This window comes from Parasteatoda tepidariorum, chromosome 10, assembly GCF_982258835.1.
Source record: "Parasteatoda tepidariorum strain Cologne lab strain chromosome 10, Ptep-v5.0, whole genome shotgun sequence".
In the NCBI taxonomy this organism is placed as follows: Eukaryota; Metazoa; Arthropoda; class Arachnida; order Araneae; family Theridiidae; genus Parasteatoda; species Parasteatoda tepidariorum.
In genome coordinates, this window is record NC_141764.1 from 19,237,378 (window position 1) to 19,255,159 (window position 17,782).

Consider the following 17,782-nt stretch of genomic DNA (forward strand, 5'->3'; position numbering starts at 1 on the left):
AGCAGATCAAGCTTTTGAGTAAACTATTGTGAAAAATATTTTGTCACCTACACATAGAGAGGTGTTAATATGGTGTCCGCCATCAACAGTTCGTTCACCAGGAGTTGATACTTGGCTCCGCCTTCATCACATGGAATCCGACGATATTATTTCGCTATTTTCGGAAGAAAGATGAGAACAATCCTGAACAAGGTAGATATTTGGTGATCATATGACAAAAATATTTATTTCGTAATACTTATGTGCATTTTTTTAACATCAATTCTTTCATAAATTTGATGATATTTCTCTCTTTTGAGTAACTAGTTTGTCCTTTTTTAGACATTTGGCAGCAATATATTTCATTAGCTAGAGTACCAAAAGGTATAATAAATAGCAGATGGTAACGAGAAGTAAGTGACTAAAAAAGAATTCCTTGATTACATTTCGCGCGCATTAAGGGTTGTCTCAATTTCAAGTGCGGAGACTTTTCTTCTCTTACTCCACCGCTGAAATGAATTCTTCATCAGAGGAGGTGGGGCGAAGTGCCAACTCCCGGAGGAAGAACAGTAGTGAGGTCAACAATGAGTTAAAGTTATTGAATATCAATCTGAGTCACCAGAGAGGTGAATATGTTTTTAAATTTTATTTCCAATGAGCTGCACAATCCGTCTTCCCGATGAGCAGACCTAGTGCGTTCTCCAGAAGTGGTATCCACTCTTTCAGGACCACCACTATGGGCGAGATACCGTTGGCCATGTTAATTTGGACGTCTAGTTCACCAGAGAGAAAAAGAGAGGTGAAAAAGACAGAATTCTGAGATATCACTCCTCAATGCTGTTTGTTAGGTTTCTCAGCAAAAGTTATCACTCACCGTTGAAAGTTTAAGACGCTCTGGGAAATAGTCGCTACAAATATATATTAGCGGACAGTGGTACATTAAAATTACATATAATATAAATACAATTTTAGTATAACGTAAAAGTCTTTCAGGATGCGCATCCAAATCCTTCAAAAAAACCTAACCACGTTTTAAGTACTTTTTAAGCACCCAATAAATATTTTTAAGCACTACATACATAAACAAAATGCAAAATAATTTTCAAAGACTATACATGATCATTATAAAATAAGCAGTTTCTGACCAAGAACTCTTTTCTTGATTATATTAGCCATTATAAAAAGCTCTCGAGATTTTTCGGTTCGATTTCAGAAGGTGGAAAACGAGGCCTGAAATTGAGACGTTGAATAGAATGATATAAATAGCACGCTTTTGCGTGATACGTGGCGAAAATTGACACGGTAAAGAAAAAATTCTCATTTTTAGAAAAGGAAAAATTAAGCACTTTTTAAAAATACACAATGAAAAAAGCACCTTTAAGAGCTTTTAAATAGCGAAAATAAAAAATAAGTACTTTTTAAAAGCGCTACACACCATGTGTTTCATAATAAAACGTTTGAGTCTAAAAAATTATAAATCTCAAAAAAGTTTGAAATTCTTTTGTATTTGCGACAACTGTTACCTACATTTCAATCGACTTAAATGCTAATGCATTGATCATACCTTTATTATTATCCCCATTCCTTTTCTGATTCTTTTCCGTTTTGGAATCTTGGCTATCTTTGGCGTTGTTTTTATTTGACGTCGTACCGTTGACCAGTCCACTCGGTTTGCTTTGGGAAGTTTCTTGGGCATTCTTGCGACTGTTTACTTTTTCGTTTCTCTTGGTGTCGCTGGTTGGCTGGCTGTTGCTGGCTGTGACTGGCTTTTTCTCCGCTTCTTGATTGACTTTGGAACTGTCGGAGGAGGTCGATCGCCTCTGTTCAGACCTTCTTGTCTTTGATACTGAGAATTCATTACTCGAACTGTCCAGCAATTTTCGTTTCTTGGCCGCCAACGGACAGCCGGCCACCCTACAACAATTAAATACAAAATTGCAAAATATAGATATAAACACATTAAGTTAAAAGTGATTAAAGTGTTCATGTAATAATGAAATATAATAGAAATATAATAGAAAAAGCGATTCGAATTTGAAATACAAAAGAAGGAACAGTTTTAATTTCTTCGTAAGCATCCATCAGAAGAAAGTAAACCCAATTATTCGCCAGTGAAATTTAAGGAAATGTTTCAGCTGCGCAGGTCTTCACTTGTAGAAATGCAATTCAGCAATATCAATTTCCAAGAACAACCTACGCTAGAGTGCGGGAGAAAGGACTACACACGTTGTTGATTAATGTGAGTGATCAGTTTTCTATTACCTGTTCGAGTGGAAATAAATTTTCTGTTTACATTTTAAGCAAACTTTTTCAAGGGTAATGAAATTCAAAGTTCACCTTCACAGAAGCTTCCGGTATATATATATATATATATATATATATATATATATATATATATATATATATATATATATATATATATATATATATATATATATATATATATATATATATATATATATATATATATATATATATATATATATATATATATATATATATATATATATATATATATATATATATATATATATATATATATATATATATATATATATATATATATTAGGACCCACAGTCCTCATAGAACAATCCCTGACGTCTGTAAGCTACTTGAGCATAGTTGTAGACCAGGTTCACCCAGTCATGGCTACAGTTTTTCTTGCGGGGGATCGGGTTTACCAACAGGATAATGCACCATGTCATAAGGGTCGAATTGTCGAGGAACATTCCAGTGACTTTCACGTCATGTCTTGGCCCCCAAACTCACCTGACCTTAATCCAATAGAGCAATTGTGGTCCTACTTGGAAAACCAAATTCGTGCTGCCACGCTGTCCTCTCGTAATGTGAGGGAATTGCAGGACCAGTTAGTGAGCGCTTGGTACCAGATACCTCAGACTACCTATCAGCACCTTGTGGAATCAATGACACGGCGGGTGTTAGCAGTTTTGGGGACTAAAGGTGGTCCTACATGTTATTAGCAGGGTGGTCATAATGTAATGGCTTTTCGGTGCATATATATATATATATATATATATATATATATATATATATATATATATATATATATATATATATATATATATATATATATATATATATATATATATATACAAAAATAATAATAAAGGGCATATATATATACTATGTATTAATAAATTCATATAATCTATAGTATTGTCTACATTAATCATTATTTTATTTCACAAGATTCAACATTCATAAGACTCATTTATTTACTGACGTTTAGCAAATTGTATCTGATCAACAGCGCTACTAGTCTTTTAAAATGAAATGAAAAAGAGAAGTCGAAAAAATACTTACGTTCTGTGTTTGGTAAATTTCCCATTGATGTGACCAGACCCATTGCAACCTCTAGTAGGACAACTGAAATGACAATTTGTCGGGTCATTTATTAAATTTGTACAATAGCTACGTTACTATGAATGGGCAGAACTAAATAATGCATGAAGTATGAGCTATATCAGATAATATAAGAGAAGGTATTACCAAATAATTTATATATTATCAATTATTTACATCAAATCAATAATTTAAACATTATCAATATCAGTATAAAATGACTATTATGAAATATATAAACTGTCGGACTTCTGTTTAACGAACTTCCATTTTGCGAAGTTCTCTATTTCGCAATTTTTTTGGAGGAACCAAGAACATTTTGGAAATTTTTTCTTAAAAGAACTTCCAAATAGCGAAGTGAATTTTCTATTTAACGGAACTTTTCCTTGAGATCCACTTTCCCTATTTCTTAAAATATTTTAGAACATCTTAAACTTGTTAACGTATTTTACGGGGGAAACGACCTTGAATTGATTTTCGAAGCCACTTAATTCTTAGAGAAAGCAGTAAAATCACTTTCCCTTTTTGTTTGCATTTCAAACGAAAAACACAGACAAAAGTAATGAATTTTATCAGAATACATTTAAATTTAAGAACGTATGAGATAATGTATGTTTAAAATTACTTTTATAAGAAATGCAACTATAATTTAGTAGATATATTTAACATTTTTAGTTGAAAATGTATGTAGCATGATAGTGTAACACTGGATAATGCTTTGCTCTATTCTTGCTTTCCATGCAGATTTATTTCATGGTTAAGATTTACAAAATAAATAGTAGATGCTAGTTTAGAAGATAAAGATGTATCGATTGTTTTTTTAATTATGTCTAGTGTTTATGAATTTAAAACCTGATTTGTGTTGTTTAAGTATCTCAAAAAGTGATTTTCCATTTAACGAATTTTCCATATAACGAACTTATTTTTGGGATTAAGCGACTGCGTTAAATAGAGATCCGACCGTATTATTAACAATTAATATTAAATAATTGATGTATAATTAATATATTATCAAACTTTTTAAATATAATTTAATTTTATATGTTTGAATATAATTGAATATTATATATCATTTGATAATTGAATTCTATGCATCAAACAATTTATATGTTATTCCTAAATTATCAAATTATTTATTGTATCAGATTATAGGAAAATTAATGAAAAAGATTTAGTTTTTTACTTACTCTTTTGGAAGTTTTTAGCAAGAATGTAACGTTATCATTCTGAGTATCAATTAAAACTGTCACAATACGCAACATATTAGTTAAAAAATGCTTCAAAGTGTTATTACTTGATACAATTATTTGTCTGAAAAGTACTGTAAGTGGTTATATTAATATAATTTAGTGTTTTATAAGAAGTTTTAAAAGGAATATTTTGGGTATTTATGAAACTAAAAATTTTCTTATTCACTCAAAGATTTCTCATAGCCAATGTTAAAGTCTGAAATTAAATTACAGAGTGCTGTATTTTTGGTGGAAAAAAAATCAAATTCCAAATCTTACATAATATAGGATTTCTTCAATTTAATACAAATTATTATATTGTTAAAATATTAGTTGTACAGTATACTCTGAACATCTTGAACTTCGATAGCTCGAAAACCTTGTTAAGTCAAAAAACTATTTTTTTCCTCGGCATTATACACCGAAGGGCCATTAGATTATGACCATCCTCCATCTATAACAATGGGCTCGCCCAGGTTTTCATGGTTTCTCACCCAGGAACAATGTTTTCATGGGACATATTAGGACCCATAATCCTCATAGAACAATCCCTGACGTCTGTAAGCTACTTGAACATAGTTGCAGACCAGGTTCACCCATTCATGGCAACAGTTTTTTCTGCGGGGGATGGTGTTTACCAACAGGATAATACACCATGTCATAAAGGTCGAATCGTCGAGGAACATTCCAGTGACTTTCAAGTCATGTCTTGGCCCCCAAATTCATCTGACCTTAATCCAATAGAGCATTTGTGGTCCTACTTGGAAAACCAAATTCGTGCTGCCACGCTACTACCCCCTCGCAATGTGAGGGAATTGCAGGACCAGTTGGTGAGCGCTTGGTACCAGATACCTCAGACTACCTATCAGCACCTTGTGGAATCAATGCCACTCGGGTGCTTGCAGTTTTGAGGGCTAAAGGTGGTCCTACATTTTATTAGTAGGGTGGTCATAATGTAATGGCTCTTCGGTGTATATCCACTTATTATTAATTTGAATTCCTATGTCGAAGGGTTTCTTCTCAAAACCTTGTTATATCAAATTTTTTACGAAATAGAAAATGATTTTTTTTTCTCCAGAAAAATCACAATGTAAGTTTTTTGTAAATCAATTCTTTTCTATTTAATGGATAATTCATTTTCATTTTATTTTTGAAAATAAAATTATAATTGTTTTTAGATTTATAGTAAACTATCATTACAAACATATTTATTCGTAGTCATTCTAATGTTTCATAACCCTACTTTTTAGAGTTATGTTTCAGAATATATTTCTACTTTTTTGAACATAATTCTGAACTTTTAGAGCTCATTTAGTAGAACTCATTCTGAACTTTTAGAACTCGTTCAGAACTCATTTAGTGCTGAACTTGCTATCTCGATTTTTTTTTTTTATCGTCCCTTCAACTTTGAGATATTGAGAGTATATTGTAATTACATTTTATAATTTTACGAATTCAAAAGTCTTGAAAGTAATATTTACCTAATAGCTTCTTGAGATGAGCCTAAAAGAAATATTAAGTTTTAAATTAAAACAATTAAATAATTTTCTAAGAATTCATGTTAAAAACTCATGCTAAACGTTACGCTACAAAGTTGAAAAATCATTAATGTAAAAATGCTATAAAAGTCGCTTAGATCGTTTAGATACATCTTAAAGACTGTTTTTTTTTTAAAAAATTTAAAACTATTAATTTCTTAATATTATAATCATATTAATTATTAAGATAGTAATGAAATGCATTTTGTAACTAAAGTTTTATTTCAGAATCTCTTGACTTTATGATTATATTTAACAATTTAACTAAGTATTACTTTATTGTCATTAAATACGTTAAAAATTAATGTATGTTAAAATGGTATTTTAAAATTGTTAAGAAAATTATGCTAAAATCGTTAATTTGTTTTAACATATTACTTTGTTAAATGATCTTTCTAAAAATGCATTTAGGAAAATAATAATGTTTACTTGCAAAATCTCATGATCATTTATTTGGTTAAGAGTAAGGCCAAAATGTTAGAAACCTATTTATGACAGTTTATTTAACAATTTATTTTAAAAGTTTATTTAAATTAAAATACTTAATATTACTTTACCAAAATTCATTTATGTCAAAATACTAAAAACTATTGAGTCAAAAGATTTTAAAAACTATGATAATGTACAAAATGATATATTATCATCATTCTAACGTTGCCGTGTTTAATTCTAATGTTACTTTAGATTCTTAGTTTTGTATAGTTCGTTCACCAGGAGTTGGCACTTGGCTCCGCCTTCATCACGTGGCATCCGACTATACTATTTCGCTATATTTGAGAGAACGACGTGAAGAATCCTGAACAAGGTTGCTATTTGGTGATCGTATGACAAAAATATTTATTTCGCAATCTTTATTGTGCATTTTTGTAATAGTAAATATCTATTATATATAATTCTCTTACGTGGCTCCCAAATTTTGGCTGTATTTCTTTTCCGCCGGTGGCAACGTTTGCTTTGTTTTGAAAACACCAAAGCATTCTGCCGTTTAATGATGTGTTTCTGATCTAATATATATAATTCTCTTACGTGACTCCCAAATTTTGGCTGAAGTACTTTGTACAACTAAATAAGATTCTTTTCACAACAGTTAAATATTTACTTTATTTTCTTCATTCATAGAGAAAACAGTCGACAAAGAATTCTGTTAGGTTAAAAATCATTTCGCTAAAAAAATAACGAATTCTAAAAGAAATAAAAATAAACAACTTAAAAAATAAAAATGCTGTTGCCAGCCATAGAATTTTTTGAAAGTTAACTTAGCAACATAAATCAAAATGACATAGAAGCGCAACTAGATCAAAATTATGATACCTGAGCGCTTGACGTAACAAATCCTTCAATTCTAAAAGTGTTGTATCGCCAAATGCCCAAATTAACAATTGTGTTGTTAAAGAAATTATGTAAAAAGTTTTAAATAAACAACCTACTTCCACAACTGCCTCTTGAAGAACTTGGTTCATTGATTAAAAATATTGTTTTAATTTTACAGTACTAACTTTACTTCTACTTTTATTATTGCTATGACCCTCTTTCATTACATGTTACAACTTCATGCTAAATTTGAGGACTTTAAGTTATTTTGTGGTTGAATACTGACGTTTAGAAATGTGTACGTAAAAAAAATAATATTTAGAGGTTAAGAGTTGCCTCAGAAAAATTTGAATTGTTGACATTGAACTTAACAATGGAAACAATCGTGAAAAATTGAATTGTATTATTGACATCAAAACTAAAAATATTGTGTTTCAGCTTAACAATACTACCTTAATTTATACTTTAGAATTGCCTCGGAGAAATTTGAATTGTTAGCAATGACTTAAACAAAAAGTTTTATTTTAACTGACAAATACTATATTATAATTTTAACTTTTTCTATGACTATACTCATTTTCTTACTCTTTTCTTTGTTTTTTATACATTCTATTTTTTTGTGATAAAATAAAAAAACTTATAGTTGTTCTGCTTCTGAACACTGATGAAAACACGAAATGGGGCTTCATCAACAATCAAAAATATATACATTTATTTTACAAATTCCATATTATTAAGGTGGTACCCTTCAGAGAATTAAAAATACAAAATTATCTTCATCAAAGCCGATGCTTTACATCCGGCGTTCAGTGGCAGACTACTATTTTATATTGTTTTACAACGCATGACTTTAGCCCTCTGGTGGGAAAGACTTTAAAGCAAAACTTACAACAGTTACTTTTCCCAACAACTGAAATTTACAATAGTGTGATTAAGAAAAATATGAGAACTGTTTGCAATTTCAAATTAATAATGAAATGTACAGGTTTAGAATTTTCTACAGTGAAAAGTTTTCGGAACTTCAGTATTCAAAAAAGTATACAAAAACTAGACGTTAAGAACGTATCCAATGAGCGAGCAAAGCGAGCATTGGATTGCGAAGCAATCCGAAATGAGCTGTGAAAGCAGTTCCGGGGGTTGGTGAGCACCAGCGAGCAGGGGGCGAAGCCTCCTAGTTTCATAAATTTCATGATATCTCTCTCCTTTGAGTGGACAGTTTGACCTTTTTTTTTTTTTTAGACAATTTGCTGCAATATATTTAATTAGCTAGAGTAACGGAATGTATATGAGCCGGGATAGCCTGGTCGGTAGGGCGCTGGGCCTATGTTCGAGAGTTCGTGGGTTCGAACCTTACCGGCCGAAGACCGCCCCGTGTAGTAAAGTGACTGATGCACGTTAAATCTGTCGAGTTGCAAAAGTCCTCCATGTTCCCATAACAAATCAATACCTCTGGAGGTACTGGATTGGAGATGATCGTTCTCTGATTCAGGTCAAAATTACGATCTGTGGATGAATGAATGGGTTCGCCCTATAAACGGGTGCGACGTATGGTGTGTCAGAAGTCGAATTCATGGCCCTAGATGGCGCCTCTGAAAAAACAAGAACAATAGCATCCCCTCTGCCTAAACAGGCATACGTCAACAGCAATGGAATGCGCACTAGCAGATGATAAAGCGATGTAAGTGACTGAAAATGTTAACGTTTGGCTCACATTAAAGGTTGTCTCAATTTCAAGCGCAAGGATTTTTTACCTCTTTCTCCCGCGGCAAAATGAACTCTTCGTCCGAGGAGTTGGGGCCAGGTGCCAACTCCTGGTGAGTGAACTATATTTGGAGGGATGTATCCAATTGTTAGAAAATCGGACATTTCTTTTAAAGGTTTACTCATTTTAAAACATTAAATACTAAAATTTATTTATATAAAATTTCCAAAAAGTATTTGGAAAAATTTTGATGCTCACCTGCAGGACCTCTTGATCTTGTATTTGGACGAGAGTCGTCAACCTTCGAAAGAAAAGGAGTTAAAAGAATTCAAAATGGTTTCAGTAAAAGTAAGTTAAAACTACTATTTTCAATAACAAACGGAATTATTGCTATAGCGAGCATGTCGTTATAAACACTCAAGTAGCATTTTTTAAAATTAAATATACACATTTAATTTTAAAAAAAGCAGTGACAAAAATTAAAAAATAAAATAAAGCGCAATTTCAGTTCTTAACGTTATTGATAAGACTGAATATCGATTTCGGTATTATCCAATATGCGACCTACTTGTGAAATGGACATTTAGTTTTTTAGTAATTTTCTTTAATTTTTCTCTTTTAGTGCCACTACTTGAAACACACATGGCTGATATACCCTAAACTGATGTTGCTTAGGGCGCCTGATAGCACCTGATATTTTGTACCATCAGTTGTACCAGATCCAAGCAAAATGCTAAGGTTAAGTGCCACTGCCCGGTATACACTATACTGATATTTTTTTAAGGTTAAGTGCCACTCTGCCCAGTATACCCTGCACTCAGGCTTTTTTAAGTATAATGTGCCACTAGACGACATATTCTATTATACTATGCTTTTGCAGCGCCATCTATCGATTCGAAAAGTAACTACACAGGTAGATCGCATATTGGGACAATACTTTGACTTCAATAGTAAGCTGTCAAGAAAGGAAATAAGGGCATGATAGATGCATGGTCAACATAAGGTTCATTCTTTTGAAGAGTATGGCAGGTGTACTAAGAATAACATCTATTTTTTCTTGTGTAAGAAGAAAGATTGCTTGGTCGGTAGTTGTCCATTCAATTGCTTTTTAAGGCTATTGTATAGTTTGTCTACGAAACGAACTCCCCCTTCCACTAAATCTGAGGCCGACTGCTGCGATGGAAGCGCTTTTCATGAAGGGTAGCTTCTCTTCTCTCTAGGACTAACAGAATGAACCGGAGAAAAAAGATTACCTTTCTCCGAGGCAAAAACTGTTCTATACAGTGATTCCACACATATTTGAAATAGTTCTTCCTCGTTACCATACCTAACGCCACGGGTCCAAACGAATGGCTAGGGGAGTCCTTACTTACAACAAACTGTAAGAAGTAAATAAAGTAAAATGATATTTATTTGTAGTTTTATTTAATGAGATCATATATAAATAAAAAGGTCCTCGATTTTGTTCTTTTCAGCATAGTGTTGCATATAACATCAAAAAAAAAAAACTTTTATCTCCAAAAAAAAATTTGACGTAATTGTGATTTTTAAGTCATTGGATACGGAAAATTTTTATACTTTTATTATTAGCCCTTTTACGGTGATTTGGAAAGTTAAAGCAATAGCGTAATTTTTCGTGATGCTTTTTACATCGTGCCTTGGTTGTATTAAAATGCTACTTGCAGTTAAACTTATGTTATAAAATGAACGAAAGTATTTAAAGGATATAGTTTAAATGCTTCGTTAAAAAAATTTTAAGATCACTTTTTATTATGAAATTTGCTTTTGAGAATAATAATTTTTAAGATATACTGATTTAATTTTACTAATAAAATGCATGCACGCAAAAATTACATCACAAATTTTTTTTAAACTCACCTTGCTCATTTATATCAACTTGAAACCTGAAACGAATGAAAGTATATGTATTTTAAGCTTTTTGTATTAAAATTACATTTTTATGTAATTTTAATGCATGTAGTTGCATGAAATATTTTATATTGCTAAATATTTATCAAATTAAAAATAATCACATTGTTTTTAATGAAAAAGACAATTTGCATAAAGAAATTTAAATTTACCTCTCTCGATGTTTGTTTTTGGGTCCGGAAAACGATGTTATACTTCAGTCAACATCAGAAAAATCTGTAAAATAAATATTTTTATTAGATAGTTCATAAGCCTTAAATTGCTTACATCTTAAGACACATAAGAAACTAATAATTTGAACAATTTCATTTCATTCTATCCTTGATTAAGCTTTGATTACATTGTTCATATCAAACCCACAATATCTAATTGACAATTATTGCAATGTTCCTGGAATTTTCCGCAGTTGATATTTATCGTTTTATAAAGCCTTTGCTGCATTGTTTTCATTTTGAATAATTTTTAATAATCTCCAAGAGATTAAATAAATGAAAGTTTTACGCACAAAACTAAACAGAAATGAATAGTTTATTTTCAATGAATGAGATTTGTGGACATGTGATACAAAAGTTAATCCTTAGTGGGATACCTGCAAGTGACGTAGTATGGCTATCTCGATCCTGATTGGTTGTTGAAACGTGGCATTTGTTTACTTTAGCAACTGTTATTTCCATTCTTTTTCGAGTAAGCCAAGCCCTTCAAGTATCAGTTCTTTTAAGTAACACAGCCTATATTCTGTCACAAATATTCTTTCAGAAAGATTTCATTTCTATCATTACATATTTACACAAAAACAGGCGCGAAGTCATGTAGAACATAAACAAACTTATTATGCATCGTAAGTTGCCAGATGCAGAAAATATCACTGCTGCAATAAAATGCACAAACAAATAATAAATCTAATTTAGGTAAAAGAAATAGACGAGAACGAATTATATTTCAACTAATTCGATGTGCGATACGGCTCTTTTCTTATAAACCAACTTATCGTTAATTAACATTCCAACTTATTTGAAGAAACTTTGCTCAACTTTAATACGCCATTTTACTGATAAAGATTACCTGGCACTGATATCATAGGACAGATGCGAGGGTATAGTAGATCTTCTTGAAGAGCCAATATCCAATTTTACTTTTATTGTATGCAATATACCCTCCCACCGCTTCATGAGATTGACAGCTGAACAGATTCCTTGACTGCGGGAAGGTATAGACAACAGGTTTTTGAGCCCTGTGTGCGAGGTTTCAGGGTTTCTGTTGTCCTTCGGTTCATTTTTATGAACGACAATGCTGGTGCACAGATAGCCTGACTGACTGATGACCATCTGGAAGGTGAGGATATTCAGCAAATAAAATGGCCAGTCAAATACTCTGACCCTAATCTTACTGAATATGCTTGGCATGCTCTTGGGAAGGCAACTGCAACACGCAATGCCCCATCCAGAATCATTCAAAAAATTAAAAACTGCATCTTGTATGTCTGCCAGAGGCAACAACAAACCATACTGGCCACATAATTTTCACTGCCATTTGAGTCAGGGAAGATGACCTCTTTGAAATTCTTGGCCATATCTTATGCCTGAAAAGCCTTTGCTGAGATGCCTTATTTATTGATGTGTTTATACTGCTGAATTGCATTTTAATTATCATTTTGTGCATTTTATTTTCATACAGTAAACTGCATGCATACATGATTTCATTTATTCCCCACCAGTTTTTCTCGAGTTTTTGGAAAAATATTTTCCATTCCTTAATATCGTTCATCAGTGTGGTTCGAATAATTTTTAGCAACTGATAGTGTACTGGGTAATTTTTTTTTAATCGTTTCTCATTGTTTTTGATATTAGTTCATGTTTCCAAAATTATTTAAATCGTTAAATATGAAGGCGATCGAAAAAAAATTGCTCACTAAAAAAGTTCATTGTAATACATTTATGACATTGTAGCTAACAAAACATTCTATTTCTCACCTTAAACCCAGACATTCGTTAAATGTGGATTCCTTGTAATTACTTTCAATTATTTTTAGAATTCGGAGTGTATCGCCAGGGAGTCATTTTCAACGTGTCCGGTGCGATATCATCTATCTATATTATATAAAACGCTAATACGTACGTATGTATGTATGTATCAATAAAACCAATGATATTTCTTTTCTCGCGCTGGCAACAGTTTTCATTTTTAATTGATTGGATTCGGCGCGCAAGAGCACGTAGTGAGCAACCAGATAACAATAACCAGAGTGAGCATTATCAGTTGTTCAATTCAGATTCATGCACTAAAAACATGACAATATTTAATTTAAACTCAATTAGGAATTATTTAATTAATTGAAGTGAGAGCGCTTTAAAAGGCCGCTATTGAATTGATATTTTTCTACTGGGAGCTACCTAAACGTCTAAAAAACGTTTTAAGTGTTTGTATTGAATGCATTGAATTTTTTTATATTTCGCGTTTATTTATGCATTGAATTTTCACGCTTTAAAATGCAGAATATTAGTGAAGCAATATTTGATAATTTATTTTGCTAATATGTTTCTTATTTAGCTAATGTTTTGATTTTTTCATTCACCATGTACAATCTAAATAGCTAATATACTTTTTTAAAAGCCAATAAGAACATTGGTAGAATTCTTCTACATAAGTACAATACTGTGTCTTTGATGATAAAATACTATGTCTTTGATGATAATATATTATGTCTTTGTGTTAGAACATTGTGTTCATTGGCGAGCGAGCGCAGCGAGCTATGGTTTACGGCGTGAACCACATAGGATTGCGTAGCAATTCTCGGGGGTTGGCGAGCGTTAGCGAGCAGGGGGCGGAGCCTCCTAGTTATTATATATTATGTCTCTGTCCGGTGCGAGTGCTCCTCCCACATTCTGTGTGGTGGGCTTGGAAGTGTTTCGAAGTTCACTTTTATGCCATCTCTGTTGTGGTTCCATGCTTGGAAAAGACCCAGCTTGTTTGGGTGGTTGAGGGGGTCAGCTGATTACAACCGATATTACACGTTGAGGTTTGGTGTGATGAGCTACACAATTGATGAACAACACAATTGAACAACATGTTGAACAACTCAATTTAGATTCAGCACCTAGTTCTAAATTACGGTAGTGTAGTGCACACATGCAACAGCTATATAGTCTTCGGATGTTCAACAAGAATGAATCTGAGATCGTTAAAAGTTCAAAAGTTAGTGTCGATTTAGTTAAACGTTTTGAACAGCGATGGCTCAGAGGAGAGAGCTTTCAACTTCCAATGAGGTGAACCGGGTTCGAATCCCAGCCAGGGCTGAGATGCGAATTTCGCATCCGGTTTGCAGTAATCAAACTGCTGATGTGAAATATCCTCAGTGTCGGACGGATCATGGGTCTAACCCTGGGTAATTCTTGTGGTCTTCCTCTCTATGTAACGCAAATGCTGTATAGTTCCATCAAAAAGTCCTCCACGAAGACAAATTTCTCTCAATACTTGATCCAGGAGCTCCCTTGCCATCTGGATTAGCTTCGGAATTCAACATAAGTAGACGTAAACTCAAAAAATTTGGATCAGCTGTTTAACGAGGGTTATATAAAAAAACGTTAGCAACTGAGAAATGCAAAATCCTTCGGCTCTAACCTCATTTTACACTTTAAAATGTCACTGAACACTCAAAGCTTTAAAGCATTTTTATAGAGAGTCTATACTACGATTGCAGCAATTAATTTTACCTGCTGGAAACTTTAGCAGCTAATTTAAAATATTATGATATTATGCATGAAATAATTACAGCTTTTATTATCAATATGTCTATTATTTATTGATAACAGTAGAATCTTGAGCAATTGCTGCTCACTGGACTATTCATTGAAAATGATAGATACAGGGAAACGACGAATAAAAAGCATAAAATAATGACTTGCAAATGAATAAAAAATTTTAAAGTAGCAATGGACTTGAAAATTAAGTGAACTTGATGAACTTGAAGAAGTTATAATAAGTATAAACAATTTCAATTAAAGAAACATGCACTTAATGCAAAACTATTTACGATGCAAAAGAAAGATGAATAAGCACATTTATTCATTTAAAATAATTGTAAATTCTGGTCAGACTATGTTTTATTTTTGGCGCCAATAATATGTTTTCGACATTTGCTGCTTATTGTCTGCAATTGTGTGTAAATATAGAAGGTGCCTCAGTGTTTCAAAGGCTCTCAAGCCTCCTGCACTGGTTGTGATTCTATTTCGCCATCTTTTTGCCATTTCTTTTGCCTCCGCAACCATTTCTTGAACTGATAACACAAACTTCTACAATTTTATCAACTGAATCATAAATATTAAGTTTACTGTTTGAGAAGTTTCTTTTCCCACGTGATGCTGATCACTAAGGCCCGGATTTTGATGACATTTGCATTTTTTTTGCATTTTTTGCATTTTTGGACATTTTTTGTCTTTTAGAGCATTTTTTTAGATCTATAGGGCATTTTTCTTTAAATTTTGGGGTGTATTTTGCATTTTAATGCATTTTTTAAAGTTTTCTTTTTAATTTTTTCCAATTTATATTATTTTTTTAAATCAATTTTCATTATTACACTGGCTTCCAAACAATGAAGAAAATCTCTAGGATATTAACAGGTGAAGCAAAATCTTTTCAAATTGAAGAAGAATTGTCAGTAAGTGAGACCGTCCTTTTCAAGTACGCACTTCTGCAGGAATGAAAATTTACTTTCAGACAAGAGACGCTCGTTTACATATCAAATTATCAAAAAACAGTTAATAATCCAATGTAATTCTAATATTTAGTAATATTATGAGATGGAAGTTGTTATATCTATTAAAGTTTCTATACAAAATAAAAATATTTTGGTGTCAATATATTTTCCTTTTTTTGTTATTTTAGGATATAAAACATATTTTTCAAACTTTAATGAACGAGTATTGCAAGTATGAGAACAAGTATTGCATTGCTTTATATTTTTTAAATGACTCATAATAATTTTTAAGAGCAAAACATTTTTTTAATGCAATATTTTTACTTTATTTAAGGCATTTTTTGCGCAATTTTTGCATTTTTAAGGGCATTTTTTGCACTTTTTAAGGGCATTAGTTGAGAATTTTTAGGTCATCAAAATCCGGGCTCTACTGATCACATTATAACTACCGTGCCTACGTTCCGAAATTCTGAAGCCTTAATCTTCGTAACTTTTTTAGACAAAAAATGTTACTTTTGTTACGGTTCAACTTGAATAAAAATATAATTTATAAATTGAAACCTTATTAAGGTTACAGCAAATTTGTACATTAATTTACAACGTTGAGTAGTGCAGAAATATATGCAGCTCTTATAACAGTACTTGTATATTTATAAAACATTTAATTTAAATGTAATGCTCTTTTCCAATAATTGTAACTTCTCTATTAAAACAAATTGAGTGTTCTGATCAAAAGCGAATGATATCAACTCCTAAAGTAATACATTAATCGAACATTGTTAGCGCTCAAAAGTAATCTTCTGTATAATAAACTCTCCCCAGATCATTAAAGAACAAAATCTCGAAGACATCAAAAGATACGAACATTGTACAGCTCTGAGGTAAAGAGGGGTAAACAACAGTACTCTGCTATCATAATGTTTGTTGCATGAAAACATGGCGGTCTAGTCTGATGTCGAGAGTAGTGTAAATGTTTGGCGCGATTACAGGGAAGTGATTCAATAAACGCTTTTGTCGCTTCATCTCGTTAATCTGAGACGTTGGTAACCATGGTAACGTTCTCCTCTCTTCTTTGGGCAGTCGTTTCATTTTTCGAATTCTTTCATTTCATCTCGTCTGCAGAACTAGGTAGCTTTCCATTTCTTCGAAAGTTACTAAGCTCTGTATGAGCTGGGAGTTTAAAAATTAAATTAAGAGTTAAAGAATCGTTTTTAAAATGGGTTTACTTTAGAAGTTGTCATATTCAATTCCAAATGAAAGCGAGATACTCCGTAGCTTAATTTGTAAAGCTCCAATCTTAAAAAAAAATTTTTTTTGAGTTCTTTCGGCAGAATTAATTTTGAGTAGAAAATAGTACGGGATATGACATTTATAAAAAAATATTTTTTGGTTGAAACTCATTTTTAAATATTAACGCGCACCTCTTCTAGCAGTTATTTATTTCGCATTATTATTTAAAGCCGTCACTTTGTGTGTAAAAAATTAATTTATAGGCAACTTCAAAGCGGTTTGAAGTTTAAAAAAAAGTGTTAAAAAAACAATGAAATCACACGCACTTAAAATAAATGCTCGCGTCTCATTAATTAGTTGTTATCACTTTGTCATGAATTTTTCAAATCCTGATATTCAACACTGAACGATATTTTTTTTTAAAACAAAAATTAAAGATGAAAGAAACGTTATTTTACTTATTCTTTGAAAGATGTGAGAAAAACAAAAGGGTTTTTTTTTTAAAAAAAATCTAAGGAATTATATTCTCAAAAGTAAACATAACAAGACAATAATACTGACTTACATAAAAAAATATTATTTCACAGATTGTGAATTTTTATTAATAAGCGTTTTGAAAAGATAATTTAAATCTAAATTAGAAGCTAAATAGGGACTTTTTTTCAAAAAAGTTTAATTCAGAAGTTGTCATATTTAAGTGGGAAGTAAGTACTTTGTAGTTTAATTTGTAATTATATTCTTTTCTAATTAACAAAAAAAATAAACTTGGAAAATTATGCCATTAATTATAATAGCAATATCAAGTGT

The 17,782-nt window shown here is 31.7% G+C and overlaps 1 protein-coding gene across 4 annotated transcripts in view; it reads right to left on the reverse strand.

Moving 5' to 3' along the window:
* LOC107438819 (uncharacterized) overlaps positions 1 to 17,782 on the reverse strand; it is a 130,514-nt gene that overhangs the window by 71,595 nt on the left and 41,137 nt on the right. For all 4 annotated transcript variants that reach the window (XM_087153915.1, XM_087153913.1, XM_087153914.1 and 1 more), the window contains exons 2-7: positions 11,205 to 11,268; positions 11,002 to 11,027; positions 9,382 to 9,424; positions 6,054 to 6,075; positions 3,305 to 3,367; positions 1,544 to 1,893 (exon numbers count right to left, since the gene is read on the reverse strand). In XM_087153915.1, coding sequence (XP_087010041.1) covers positions 1,544 to 1,893; positions 3,305 to 3,367; positions 6,054 to 6,075; positions 9,382 to 9,424; positions 11,002 to 11,010 — 487 coding nt within the window. In that variant the 5' untranslated portion in view covers positions 11,011 to 11,027; positions 11,205 to 11,268. The remainder of the gene's footprint in view (positions 1 to 1,543; positions 1,894 to 3,304; positions 3,368 to 6,053; positions 6,076 to 9,381; positions 9,425 to 11,001; positions 11,028 to 11,204; positions 11,269 to 17,782) is intronic.